Source organism: Ochlerotatus camptorhynchus, unplaced genomic scaffold (genome assembly GCF_037179485.1).
Source record: "Ochlerotatus camptorhynchus isolate MF236.1 unplaced genomic scaffold, CSIRO-AGI_Acam_v1.1 ptg000657l, whole genome shotgun sequence".
Taxonomy (NCBI): domain Eukaryota; kingdom Metazoa; phylum Arthropoda; class Insecta; order Diptera; family Culicidae; genus Ochlerotatus; species Ochlerotatus camptorhynchus.
In genome coordinates, this window is record NW_027041136.1 from 210,423 (window position 1) to 223,569 (window position 13,147).

The 13,147-nt window shown below is 38.5% G+C and overlaps 1 protein-coding gene across 2 annotated transcripts in view; it reads right to left on the reverse strand.

Annotated features, from left to right (window-relative positions):
• The window catches only part of Rich (Guanine nucleotide exchange factor subunit Rich), a 62,732-nt gene that overhangs the window by 10,564 nt on the left and 39,021 nt on the right, over nucleotides 1-13,147 (reverse strand). For both annotated transcript variants that reach the window (XM_065237891.1, XM_065237892.1), the window contains one exon: nucleotides 12,627-12,795. In XM_065237891.1, coding sequence (XP_065093963.1) covers nucleotides 12,627-12,795 — 169 coding nt within the window. The remainder of the gene's footprint in view (nucleotides 1-12,626; nucleotides 12,796-13,147) is intronic.

Genomic DNA, 13,147 nt, shown 5'->3' on the forward strand with positions numbered 1-13,147 from the left:
AGTGTTCGGAAAAACTCAAAAACTCTAATATCATGCATGAGTTTATGCGCCTATGAGTTTTGCCTTCCAAAATTTAACGTCGCAAAAATCATCGACGAGTTTTTAGGTTCAAAAATTCATTTCTGTATATGTTGGCGCTTATAATTGTTATTACTATTGTTTGTGCATCAGGGGTTGGAAAACTAACACAACATGCATAACCATGGTATCAATTGACTTTTGAGAGGATTTTTTGAGCTTAAAGCTGGAATGATTTTTCGGCGTTGTGAGTGTGAGTGCGTAAACATGCATGAGAATCTCAAGCGTGAATTTTGTTTGCCGCATTCACACGCGAGTTTACTCTCACAGGGAGCCTCAATGAATGAGATTTGAGAATGATTTTCCGAACACTGCTCCCACGCAAACCAACCATGCTATTGAACAAAGGAAGTTTAATTGCAAATAACAGACTAAACTAAAGTGGTAATTTTTATACGATAGATGAGGAGATGAAAGTATAGAATTGATAGTTCCGTTTAGAGTACGTTAGTGTGAAAATTGCATATAGAAGTAAAAACAAAACAACCGAAATAACAATGATGCCGCCGACTCCGGTAGGAGGGTTTTGGGCGATAGGAAGGTGTGGAAAGCTGATTGGACGGAGTACGATGCTCGAAAATCGCGACATCTGAGCCTGCAAAAATTGGCTGCAAAGGCTAGTAAGCGGAGGAAGCAGAAAAGGGCCTACCAAAAAATGTTCAACAAAAACAACAACTCACACAATCGTAGCAGAAACAACAACAAAATCAACAACAACAGAAACAACGACGACTACAACTGCAACACCAATCACGCCAACTACAATAGAGACATCTCCAATAACTATGACAACTACAACAATAACTGCAACAAGAACAACATCAGCGCTAAGGGTAATCACATAGTAAGCAGAAAAAATGGCAACCACTTGCTTCCGCCTGACAGAGTACTTCTTGCGGCAGCGAAATATCAGTTTTCGCGACACCGGTTAACTATCGGCCTACAATTCATTTTCGAAGGGGAGAGATATTGTTGCGAACGCGACATCGTAATTATTATAAATTCCCTAATCGAGAGAAGGGCTTCCTCTGCCAGTTCATTCACTTAATGAGAGTGGCAAGGGAAAGCGAAAGTATTTCGGTAGGAAGTTATTATTTAGAAAAAAGGGCAAAAGAGAAAAGAAACCAAAGGCAAGCCGCTGCTCGGAAGAGGTCCTGCTGGTACTGCACCAAAATAAACGGCGCATGGTGACGAAAGTCAATCCATGTTTACGACCGAGGTAGCACAAGCCAAAGGACGGCATGGATACACACGTGTACTGCTCAGCCTTGCGCCGGCAAGCAAAACCGCAAGCCCAAGCCTAGTAAGGCAACCGTACGTACAGTACGAATGCCTACCGATAAGAATAGACTCTTACTTTCTCTGCCGATTCTCCGTTTAAAGGGGCATCATAGCATGCAGCGCGCTAGGCGTGCACTTGAACCATGCGTAGAGCGAAGGGCATCTGCTCGATAGGGAAATGAGGATAGAGCGCTAGCCCATTAAAAGGTCGTAAAAGACTCGATACGCGGTGGTACGGCCGAGTACTAGAGGAATGGTACCTCAACAAGGAAGGGCGCATTTATAGAACCAGCTAGAAGATGTTAGGGAAGGTTCAGTAAATTACCTGCAAGAGGTAAGGCCCGCGTCTACCTTAAGAAGTACATTGTTTAAGAATTGTAGCGCGGGATGATCACACGCATCGCCCGACTCCCAAAATTAAAAGAAAGGTAATAAAATTCGGGACGTAAATAAAACCGTATCGTCACTTAGGCGATGCATGGAAAACCATAGGACTTGTACGTAGGTGAATTAGACCCTTGCATAGCAGCAAAGCGCACATGCGCACGATGTACCAACGCCCAAATTCTAGGGCCCAAAACCCCTATATAAGGGGAACATTTTGAAAATTTTAGTTTTTGTGTTACGTTCATAAGGAACTCCAGAAACCTTTTCGGTCTGGCCACAACCCAAGTTGGTAATCTGTAGTGAAAAAGTTAACTCCGGGAGCGTCATACTGCCACCCCTGAGACTGGCATGTAGCGCCGGACTCTTTTTAGGTGGAACCTAACTTAAGTAGAACTAATACTCGGTTGTGGCAAATAGCCAGCAATCCGGTTCAAAGGGCCAAAGTTAATCAATCACTTCGCTATATTCCAGGAAGGAAAAAAGTAAGTTCGCAACACCATCCAGCGCAAGCGATCCGATTACCTTCGCATCGGACTTGGCAACCGTTTGTATCGTATTTAAGAAACGATCCTTGCAACGGGAACCAAAAACCCAATCGCTAGCGCAAAAACCTACCATTCCCAACTCCCATCCCGATCCTGAACCCTCCGTGAACAACAGATATTGAACCCGTACCCGGCGAGTGCTCAATTTCAACCTCCTATAACAGCACATCCAACCAACCGGTCAACTTCAGCTTCATCGTATAGACGAGTGCACGGATGGATTTGCGTTCACTCTCTCGACAAAAAGTGACACAACAGCGGGGCCCTGTTAACTAAAAATGAACACATGAATAATACTCGCGCAACATTTGAAACGGGCCTATCAACTTTTGTACACAAAACTTGTTAAGCCCTTTTCGCGCGAACCGAATACGCTCACGCAAATTAACAACACCATCGGGCAGGAGAAATTCTCCCCTTCCCGATAGTGCTCTTGGCTTACGTAAGCATACTTCAGTTCTCGTGAAAAGGACCTTGCAAGTTGTTGAGAAAAATTGATAATCCATTTTCAAATGCATTATTCATGTGTTCATTTTTAGTAAACAGGGCCCCACTGTTGTGTCACTTTTTGTCGAGTGAGTGAACTCAAATCCATCCGTGCACTCGTCTATGAGGCGTGCTCATGCAGGCACTCGTGTTTTCAACGCAATTGACGCACCCTTTGGAGGAAGAAAATGTGCTTCTGCTTAACCTGATGCTCTCTTCAGAAGTAGTCTGTGACGTACCGGATGCGGCTGAGAATGAAATAGACGATTATCACGACGTTTCGCAGGAGATGGACCTGACGCATTTTTCAGAGGCAGACTGTGACGAACCGGATGTGACTGGTAATGAATCCGATATTTTTAATAATATTTTAAGCAAACAAACAATTTCATCTGAAACACATTCTACGGAAATTGTGATATATTGTCAGAATGAAAAGCGCAACAAAAATGAATGAAATTTATAAAAATATACTGAGTTTCTCTTTTTCAGTTATTTTGGGCACTGAAACTAGTTGGAACGAGAACATTAAAAGTGAGGAAACTTTTGGAAATGATTATAATGTTTTCAGAGATGATCGTGACTTATTCGAAACCCAAAGAATGTCAGGTGGTGGAGTTCTTATTGCTATTTCTTCAAAATTTATTGCAGAGCTTATTGTCTCATCGAAAGTAAAAGAATTTGAGCATGTGTGGGTAAAGACAAATATAGCTGGTGAAACTCATATTTTTGCCACAGTCTATTTTCCACCAGACTACGCTTGTAAGTTCTCGTATGAACCTTTTTCCAAATAGCTGACGAAATCGTATTTCAATTTCCCCCTGAATTCAAAATTCATATTTATGGAGATTTCAATCAACGCAATGCTGATTTTATTCCTGATTCAGATAAAGAGAGATTTCTTCTCCCAGTCATTGGTAAAAACGAATCATTACAATTTATTTTTGAAAAAATGGCGTTTTTAGGATTAAACCAAATAAACCATGTAAGAAACCAACAGAATTGTTTCCAAGATTTCTTGTTAACGAATATACATGAAGATTTCTGAGTAAGTAAATCTATTTCTCCTTTATGGAAGAATGAAGCATTTCACACAGCAATCAAGTATTCCATATTTGTTCATGACAGTCAACACCCCAACGACAGTGAGTATGAAAATGTGTTCGACTACAAAAATGCTAATTATGATAATATTAAAAATAAATTCAATGGACTAAATTGGAAAACCATTTTGAAGGATCAGGTAAATGTTGAATGTGCAGTGGAGGTTTTTTATGAAATTTTGTTTGACGTAATTCACGAGGAAATTCCATTAAAAAGAAGACGACGCAATTATTCCTCCAAATATCCGGTTTGGTTCAATAATCATATCATTAACTTGAAAAATCGTAAACAAAAAGCTCACAAAATATACAGAAAACATAAAAATCGTGATGATCTCGAAAAGTATTTAAGTATTTGTGATCAACTTAATGATGCAATTTCTTTGGCACTGTCTGAGTATGACATAAAAATTGAGAATTAAATTAAATCAAGTCCAAGAAACTTCTTCAATTACATCAAAACTAAAATGAAATCCTGCAGCTTTCCATCAAAAATGACATTGGATGAAAAGGAAGGTAATAATTCTGATGATATATGTAATCTTTTCGCCACTTTTTTTCAAGAAACTTACACGAAATTTTCAGATAATGATCGTGATTATGAATATTTTTCTTATTTTCCTGACTTTTCAACTACTGTTGGCGTTACTAACATTACGCTTCATGATATTTGGAATGGCCTACGAGATTTGGACGCCACGAAAGGTTCAGGACCAGATGGAATCCCACCTATTTTTTATGAAAAACTTAGCAACTGAACTCACAACCCCTTTATTCTGGCTGTTTAATATGTCGCTTGAATCCGGTATATTCCCGAAGGAATGGAAAAAATCTTACTTAATACCCATATATAAATCAGGTAAAAAATCCGATATTCGAAATTATCGTGGGATTTCTATCATTTCGTGCATTCCAAAACTCTTCGAATCAATTATAAATAAAAACATTTTTGGCCAAATAAAACAAAGAATAACTACAGGGCTGTTACAAGATTTTCTAAATATGATCCGCGAAATCCGCGATTTCTCAAAAGAAATCCGCGACTGCAAATATTAATCCGCGACAAAAAAAAAAACAGTTTTCATTGACTAAAAATAGCATTTGCAACTACTACATGGCATTTCAAGCTTATTGCTTATAGCATATTAGATTTTTGCCTGCTCTCAACTTTCAAATACTTTCACATTTTAATTGAGAGCTTCCTATGCCTGTACCATCCTATGCCCTAGAAAGTAGAGACATTTTCCAACTCGAAAAATTAATAGACCGGACGGGAATCAGTTGCCTCCAGCATGTACTTGCTTTGTACCTGTGCCTTTACCGACTGAGCTAAAAGAGTATCGTTTGTAACCTTTAAAATTAAAAAAAATAACATTGTATCATCTTCAGTTATTTATGTATAGTATAAATTCATAGTAATAAATGAACATAATAAAATACCCTTACATTATGAGATTCTATTGAATAATACCGGCCAAGATTTAAAAAATAAATAATTCATTTTCATTTGAAATGCAAATTTTTTTGAAAGTTTACCTTTGCGTCTCTGACGTATTTTTCTGTCCTAAATATTTCAGTTAATTTGGCTCTAGTTTTCTCACTTTTTACCGATTCAAACCAAACACCCTGCACATAATCGAGAAATTACCAGAGTTTCATAAGTCACACTTGTTGGTCACGAAATTATAGGTTTTCCAAATCGTCCAGCACGGAGAACAAATTCGTTAAGTTAAGATAACAATCCTAATAGTTACTTTCACATGGAAAAATATTGTTGTTTGAAAGAAACCTATAGTTATTCCAACATTAATTTGACCGTCAACTCAATCATATCTACCTTATAGATTAACAATTATAATAATAATAATATATAACAAATATAACAATAAGAATTATAACAACCGTCAAATGTAATTAAGTTATATAATTTGGTTTCAAGTGATTATCATAAATCCACATAGTTTTAACTTGTGATGCGTAGAGCAGGCGATAAGATAGCTGGCTCTCACGCAGATGAACACGGTTCAAATTTAGATGAATGTTCTTGTTCACCTTTTTTATGATTTTGCAGTTGTGTTTTTGAGATCGATAAAGAAGCAAAACAAACTTCCTTAATATGTCGATAATGAAGAGCAGTTCGTTTAATAAACATTGTAAAATTTCGCTAACAATAGTTTTCTTGAATCAACTAAAGCATAGTTGTATTTTGAAGTTTGACGTTTGTTCATCTATTGAAAAATATAGTTGAGCCAACCGAGGAGCCAACTATGGACTATAGTTGTTGCCCTCTATATATAGTCAAATCAACTATAGTTTCGGGTTATCTCTAAAACAATTGAACAATATTGTTATTTTGACCGGAAAAATAATTGCGTCTGCTTTAGTTTGTTCTCCGTGAGGACATTAGCTGATTTGTTCTACTAGATCAACCAAGACTGCAATAATGTCTGTAATATCGAAAAATCTCCAATCAGATTCAAAGTGTCTATGTGGATCATGCATGATCTATTTCCGAGTAATCCAGATGTTCAAGGTTCTTCAAATCGTCCTGGAGTGCAGATAATTTTATCTACTAGTTCAACCGAGATTAGGACAATGTCTCTAGTATTGAAAGATTTCCAGACAGATGCACAGTGTTTATGTGGATCATGCATGAACTATTGTCATGTATAGCAGATGTTTTAAGTTCTCCAAATTGTTCTGGAGTTCAGATGATTTATTCTACAAGATCAACCATGACTGGGATAAAGTCTATAGTATCGAAATATGTCCAAACAGCTTCATGGTGTCTATACAGATAATGTTAAATTATTTCCACGTATACCAGATGATCTAGGTTCTCCAATTCGTCCAGCAGTTCAGATGATTGGTTTTACTAAATAAACAAAGACTATGATAATATCTGTGTTATCGAAATATCGACTTGGAAATCCTAGAACATTTGGCATACACGGAAATAGATTGGCATGATCGACATAGACACTGCAAATTTGTTTGGGCATATTTCGATACTACAGACATTGAATTAGTCTTAGGTGATCTAATAGAAAAATAATCTGATCTCCAGAATGATTTCAGATCATCTTGTATACGAAGCAATAGGTCGGGTACAATCCACATAGACACTTTGAATCTGTTTGGACATATTTCGATACTACAGAAACTATTGGAGTCTAGGTTGATATAGTAGAACAAATCACCTGAACTCCAGGACGATTTGGAGAACCTAGAATATCCGGTATACATGCAAAAATTACTCCCATATATACGATTCGTTTATGATTTGACAACGAAAAATACTATGTTCATATTGTAAAAAAAGGAAAATGTCTCACATTGCACAGACCTCAGGAAATTTCCGTGTAAATCCGGTGTGACTTATGGAATTGAGATCATTTCTCGATTATTTGCAGCGTGTTTGGTTCGAAACGGGTAAAAATTGAGAGCCTAATGAACAAACATGATGACAGCAAATGAATTCCACATTTTTTGTGACAGCACATCAGTCTCTTCGCGATTTTCGCGACATCATTTAATGTATCCGCGATTTTCGCGACTGAAAGTTCAAATCCGCGACAAATCCGCGAAAATCGCGAGATCCGCGAAATTCGCGAAATCCGCGCCTGTTGTAACAGCCCTGTAACTAGTGCACAACACGGCTTTTTTAAAGGCCGTTTAACCAATACAAACCTTTTGGAATTAGTGGACTTCGTTTTAAATGCAATGGACAGAGGTAACCAAGTAGAAGCTCTATATACAGACTTCAGCAAAGCGTTTGACAGAATTGATATCCCAATGCTGATGTTTAAATTAGAAAAAATGGGAATTGGGTTCTTTAAGGGTATTGAGGTAAATGCATATTCGTAATCTGCATTAAAAATGTAACCCAAACCCAAATTTTCCTCAATTTTGGTACACTGGAACTATTTTAAATAAGTACGATTACATTTGCAAAAATCACCTTATTTGCGCCCCTCGGTGTCACTTTGTATGGGATCGAGCTGTCAGTTTGTTAGTTTAGCATCAAACAGTGAAGTTGTTATCTTGCTTTAAATGTTAATTTAAAAATCTAGATGAAAGTGTGTGGGTTCGAAAAAAATATCGCTGTACTCAGAAAACGAAGCTCTTTCAGATGATGTATAAAAAACGATACATTTTTCAAAATTAAAGAACCCAATTGAGATTGAGCTCCTCACCTGGATTAAATCGTATTTAGTTGATCGCCAGCAAATTGTAACATTCAACGAGAAAACATCTAAGCCAATTCATGTCCCGTCCGGGGTTCCCCAGGGCTCGCACCTAGGTCCCCTTCTTTTTATTTTGTACATTAATGACGTCTCTCTTATTTTAAAAAAATATCAGGGTGCTTATATACGCTGATGACAAGAACCTATTTTTAGAAATAGGAAGCGATAACGATATGAATGTGTTTCAGAATGAAATACATGTTTTTACAGATAGTGTAGTAAAAGTTTATTGAAACTAAATATTAAAAATGTAATCTTATAACGTACAGTAGAAAACTAAACAAACAAAATCTTTGTATTACATTAGGTAATGAAAATGTTCAAAAATGTGAAAATGTAAGAGATTTAGGTGTTATTCTAGATTCTAAATTGACATTTGTGAACCATTATAACACAATAATACATAGAGCAGGCAATATGCTTAATTTTATAAAACGTTTCGGTATCCACTTTAAAGATCCTTATACAATAAAATCACTTTACGTTGCTTGTGTGTGGTCAATTTTAGAATATTGTAGCGTTGTTTGGTCACCCTATATGAAAAAGCATGAAGAACGAATAGAGTCAATCCAAAAGCAATTTTTATTATATGCACTACGTAAGTTAGGTTGGACGGCTTTTCCTCTCCCGTCATATGAAGCACGTTGCTTGCTGATCAGCATTCAAACATTGAAAGAACGTCGGGATTACGCAAAGATTTCTTTATTTAACAATATCATTTCGCAACGCATTGACTCAGCTGATCTATTGTCAAGGTTAAATTTGTATGCACCTTCCCGACAATTGCGCAATCGACAGTTGTTCGCAGTAGATCGCCATCGGACCAATTACGCTAAATTTGGACCTGTAAATCAGATGATGACTGTTTATAATCATCATTGTGAAATGATTGACCTAAATATGCCCTCAACAGAATTAAAAATATATTTCAGAACTCTGCGAAGTAATAGAACATAAGTCCTAATGTTAATATGTAGTCTACGATTTGATTGATCAGAATCAGATTGACCGCCCACGGTTGCTGCTCTGTTATTACCAGATCAGCTGCAATTACACAGAGAACCAACAGATGATGTTTGGGACTAACATTCATCCTCAATGTGTAAGAACTGGAGATCTAATATTTAGCAATACAAGCGCCGGCCGTGTCCGAATGCAGGTCAACTAGGGAATGGGAAGGAATGTGTTGACGTGGTACTCGCTGTGAAGGAAACCGAGAAAATCCTCTGCGCTTCCACGAGAAATCACTGGGATGTTGGATGTGGGAAAAGGTTGCACGCACACGCAGGGATCGTTTTTTGGTAGAGCGATTATAATACACAAACACACACACACACACACACACACACACACGCGCGCACTCTTCCAATTTCTATTTTTAGATCAGGACCCACACTGTGGTAAGTGATGCGATCGGTGTTAAAGAAGAATTTGTTTTCATTAAAATCTAGTGGGTATAGAATAAACAAGCATGGGAAAATTCATTCACTCGCGTGAGTGCCACAGAATCAAAATAGCCATCCTCACCTACAAACCGATTGCCGAACGAGTGTAAATTCTTCCAACCAAGTGACTCTGCAGGTCGACTCAGAACTAACAGCAGTAGAAGGAAAGAAGGATAAACTGAAAGACAACCGAAAAATTTTCTCTACCGAGGAAGAACCAGATTGAATGCTTAAGATCCGAATGCTAACGATTTAAATAGCCGAGTCAGATAGTTTTTGGCTCATTGATTTAAATCAGTTGAATTGGCCACAGCAGTTTTACGGTATTTGCTTGACGCTTATGTTTATGTGTCACAGTATAACCATTTTCTCCATATTAACAGCAATTTAAATGTGTCAATGTATGTTTTAAGCTAGAAAATAAAAAGTGATTCTTTCTGCTAAAGGCTCAGCAGGGAAAAAAAATAAGAGAGGAATCATCCACACTACTACACTCAGAATCATTCATGTTACGCTCAGCTGTCTGCTTTGCTCAATTCCGCGTTCATCGAAGAAAATAGAAGCAATGCGAATACGAACGAAATCAGTGCGGCTCGCACAAGCTGCTGTTCGTTTCTGATGTTGTATGCGTGTGAGTGAGTAGTAAATGCAAAATGAATCGATTTTTCCCATGCTTGAGAATAAGGCAAAGTGAAAAATTGCAAGGAAGGGGACGGGCCTGGGATTGAACTCCCGATCTTCTGCTCAGTAAGCAGAAACGGTAACCACTGAGCTACTGAGCCTCGTCAAAGTCTACGATTTGATTGATTGACGAATAAATAAATAAAAGAATAAAAAAGAAAGCGAGCTAGACAACTTTTAGGAAGGTACAAATCAGTTTTATCCAGCCCAGTGGCAGGCGCGTAGGCCACATGTTATACCGTGACAGCGGGCCCAGCACAGCAAAATAAATGATTTGAGCCCGGGACATGCTGCATACTGTCAAACGCTGCTGTTGGTATAGGCCTTGTCACTGGCCTGGTTTTATCATCTCTCTTTACCAAACTCCCTCTTTGGAGAGGGATGGTGAGGGGTATCACAACCCCCCTAAACCCCACCCCCCGCCACCACTGGCAAAAAGAGATGATCACCAACCCGCTCATGTACCAACGATGTGTTTGAAACAGTCCTACCGATTTTTACCGCACTCCAGTTGTTATCTGAAGGAAGGCATCCAGTCGTAGGTTTTGAAATTGCAGCTATTGTTACCTCTACCACGGTATGGGCTCCTGTCATCGTCGACTTGACGATCTCGAGGGGAAACGGGTGGGGTAGGTGCTGCTACCATAGAGGTAACTCTAAAACTAGTAGGTCCCGATGAAACGTGCTCAACTTTTTGGCTCAGCTCTGGTACTATCTTCGGTCCCAAGATAGTCGATTCACCCCTCGAAACATAGGAAAATACAATAACCTCTCATTTTATCTGTCAAAATTTCATAGCGAATCAAAACAAACATTGTGTAGTACTAGAATTTTGACTAGAATGAGGTACGTCAATCGATTTGCTTGGGACCAATAGGCTTCTCAAGTAGTGAGCCAATTTAAAATCGTTAGTTTTGTATTGATTGTTGCTGCTACTGTACCTTTCGACCAATGACAAGAATTGATGGTATGCTCCCAACCAGAGTTATGTACTTTGACTATATGTTTAGTATTACTTCTGCGTGAAGTCAACGATTTACATAGTTGAAGATGCTAATTTCAAATAACACACTAAACTAAAGCAGTAATTTTTATACGATAGATGAGGAGATGAAAGTATAGAATTGATAGTTCCGATTAGAGTACGACAGTGCAAAAATTGCATATAGAAGTAGAAAGCGAGCTAGACAACTTTTAGGAAGGTACAAATCAGTTTTATCATCTCTCTTTACCAAACTCCCCCTTTAGAGAGGAATGGTGAGGGGTGTCCCCCCCCCCCCCCCGCCACCACTGGCAAAAAGAGATGATCACCGACCGGCTCATGTACCAACAATGTGTTTGAAACAATTCTACCGATTTTTACCGCACTCCAGTTGTTAGTGCCGTACTCTAAACGGAACTATCAATGCTATACTTTCATCTCCTCATCTATCGTATAAAAATTTCCACTTTAGTTTAGTCTGTTATTTGAAATTAGCATCTTCAACTATGTAAATCGTTGACTTCACGCAGAAGTAATACTAAACATATAGTCAAATTACATAACTCTGGATGGGAGCAACCCTCAATTACTGTCATTGGTCGAAAGGTACAGTAGCAGCAATGAGGTACAGAGAGAGGTGGCGCAGATCGTGAAATAGGGTTGTATAAGTAAACCAAAAAATCAACGTAAACGCAAGTAGTGACGTCACTACTTGCGTGTACTTGCGTGTATCGTACAGTGGTTGTGTGAGTGATTGCTTCACCTCGGTAATCCAGCTCATTGCAGTAGCAGCACCTACCCTACCCGTGTCCATGTTGCATTTTTCGCAACATTTTCGTCTTTTGGGTATGGGTCTCAAATCTCAAAATGACTAAATTACAAGTGATAAACGAGCCAAACGATAACGCTATGTCAGAAATGGGAAGCAATAATCTTACCCCTTTTCGTCATGAAAACCTACTTTGCAATATAGCTCGCTAGGGCCGGTAGTTGGAAACGATCAAATTGTTGGCAAACTGCTTCACGAAGTAACGCCGAAGATGATACACGTGTGTTAATGAGATTTTTTATGTCTTTTCTTGATTCCGATCAACCTATGTCCCCGTGTATATTGCAACAAAGCAGACAATCAATATATCATTCTCCTTCTACAACTCCGATCAAGCTATGTTACAGAGAGCGCTTATCGTGGTAGAAGCAGCAAGTGCTTTGCCTTTATCTTTGGTTGTTTTATGTGTTTGGATTCACTGGGTAGGCTCAACTGTCCGTCCAGGTTCTGGTACATTATCTATGCATGAGACCATTGAGAAAACCTAGCCCTCATAACTCAACTACATGGCTACGTTGCTTCGTACAAGAACGAATCTGAAAACCTTCGTATAGGTACTCACCCATTATGACAAACTCATTCCACCACAAGAGTCCACCGGTAACGACGAAATCTTTCTCCTGGGTTTCGTTTCCAAATAGCTTCCACTTACGACTGTTAAACGAATAAAGGGCTACACCGGTTCGTCCTGCCACTGCCACATTAGTTCCCAGAAAATCGATTGCACTGTACTGGAAAAAACGAACCGAGGTTATCATGATGAGGATATAAAGACTGTTCATTTAATACAATGGACACACAAAAAACCAGTAACTTTTTCATTTTACGTTTTATCAGCAAGCACCATATTGAGAAAAGCTTCATATTCTGAACGGCAAGATATACTTTAAATGTTTGAACATTAATGGAGCATGCTTCAACTTTGAAATAGCGTTATATTCCACCTATGTTGTGACCAGGCTGAATGGAGCCGAGCGTAGCATTTTTATAAGGAGTAAAATTGCTACTCACAAATCATTCTACCGAGCCTCACAGTTTGTGAGCAAAAGGGGATAAAACGAGAGTGAGGAGCTACCTAAACCC